The sequence below is a fragment of the Artibeus jamaicensis genome, unplaced genomic scaffold, assembly GCF_021234435.1.
Source record: "Artibeus jamaicensis isolate MK-2021 breed Jamaican fruit bat unplaced genomic scaffold, CSHL_Jam_final contig_1526, whole genome shotgun sequence".
NCBI classification, from domain to species: Eukaryota; Metazoa; Chordata; class Mammalia; order Chiroptera; family Phyllostomidae; genus Artibeus; species Artibeus jamaicensis.
The window spans coordinates 1,515,687-1,517,283 of record NW_026521297.1 but is presented as its reverse complement, the minus strand read 5'-3'; the positions used below and the strand labels follow the sequence as shown (position 1 = coordinate 1,517,283).

General features: G+C 58.4%; 1 protein-coding gene across 1 annotated transcript; it reads right to left on the bottom strand.

Annotated features, from left to right (window-relative positions):
* Positions 1–351: 351 nt before the first annotated feature.
* NANOS2 (nanos C2HC-type zinc finger 2) lies at positions 352–768 on the bottom strand. Its single transcript, XM_037147505.2, has one exon. The coding sequence runs from the start codon at positions 766–768 to the stop codon at positions 352–354; it is 417 nt and encodes a 138-aa protein (XP_037003400.1).
* Positions 769–1,597: the final 829 nt, after the last annotated feature.

Here is a 1,597-nt window from a genome sequence, read left to right as displayed (position 1 = left end):
GGAAGGAGCCCAGGGGCAGGGAAGTCAAAGGGCTGGTGACCCCAGCAGGCCCCGGAAGGACCAAAGATCCATGAACTGTGGTTCAGGAGCCACAGGGCTGTGTGGCCCGTGGAGCTGGGTTCCTGCGCCACCAAGAATCCACAGACACTTCCAGAGCACCGAAGGCTGAGGGGGGTCCCAGGGGCTGGGCTGGCCTGGCTTCCCCAAAGCCACCACTGTTTCAGGGTCCATCAGGGCTGGAGTTCTGGGGACCAGAAGTTCCAAAGAGCCAGGTGAGTTGGGGGAAGGTCCAGGAACTTAGTAGGGGCTGAACCAGGAGGGTTAGGGGCGCAGGGAGGCACCTGAGGGTCCTCAGCGCTTGACCTTGCGGCCGGCCGAGTTTCGCCCACTGCGGCGGTAGAGAGACTGGTGGCCACCATTGAGCGGGCAGTACTTGAGCGTGTGGGCCTGGCCGCCAGTGGCCCCGCACAGGGGACACACGTAGTGCCGCAGGATGGGGCAGACCACCACGCCCTCGGGGGTCTTCAGCTGGTGCGAGGAGTAGACATGGCGGGACTCCCCATTGTGCTTGCAGAAGTTGCACAAGGGGCCCGGGCCCCCGCTGGCCCCCAGCTCCCCCAGCCCGGGGTCCTGCCCCAGCTGGGGCTCGGGTCTCGACTCCCCAATACCTTGGGTCTCTGGCCTTTGCCCCCGACTCTGGATCAGGGCCAGCACTACCTGGCTCAGGTTGAAGTAGTCCCTCCACATGTCGAAGGGGGGCAGCTGCATGGCGCCCAGGCGGGGGTGGTGCTGGACTGCAGGGAGGCCAGGGCTGGGGGCCAGCGGCTGGAGCAGCTGGTGGTTTTCTGGAGCAGAAACTGCACCCCTTTTATACTCCCCCAAAGACCCTTCTAAGCAAAGGTGGAGCTTAGGATTTAAAGGGCCCACACCCCGCCCACCCCGAGTCCTGTCCGACTTCAGTCAAGCTCACCAAGATCGGAACGAGGTCGTTCTCTGGGTCTCTAGCCCTGCCTCGGCCTCACAGCTGCTCTGTGGCCCCTGGAAAGGCCCTGCCCCTCCCTGGGCCTCAGTTCCTCTATCCAGTCAACAAAGCGAATGTCCCGTGCCCTTCTCCTCCCTTATTGCAAGGTGGGGTTCTGCTCCCTCCCTAAACTCCAGAGCCAATCTTAATAATAATAACAGCCCCTGACTGTAGCCCGACACTATGTTGCACATTTACCTACAGGAACTGATTTAACCCTCACAAAAACTCCACGTGGGAGACGCAGTTATGATCTCGTTTCATGGACAAACATTTGAAGCCGAGAGAGAGGGAAATTCGTTGGCCTGGAGACTCACAGCCAGAGCTGGGGCTTGAACCCAGGTTTATGGGACTCCGAAGAGAGTTCCCTTTCCTTTCTTAAATTAAAACCTAATTGCCCTGGCTGGGCGGCTCAGCTGGATAGAGCATCATCCTGAGATGCCAAGGTTGCTGGTTCGATCCCCAGTCACGGATTGAATCAACCATTCAATGCATAAATAAGGGGAACAATGAGTTGATATATTTTTCTCTCTCTCCCTTCCATTCTCTCTCTAAAAAATCAATAAATTAAAAAAA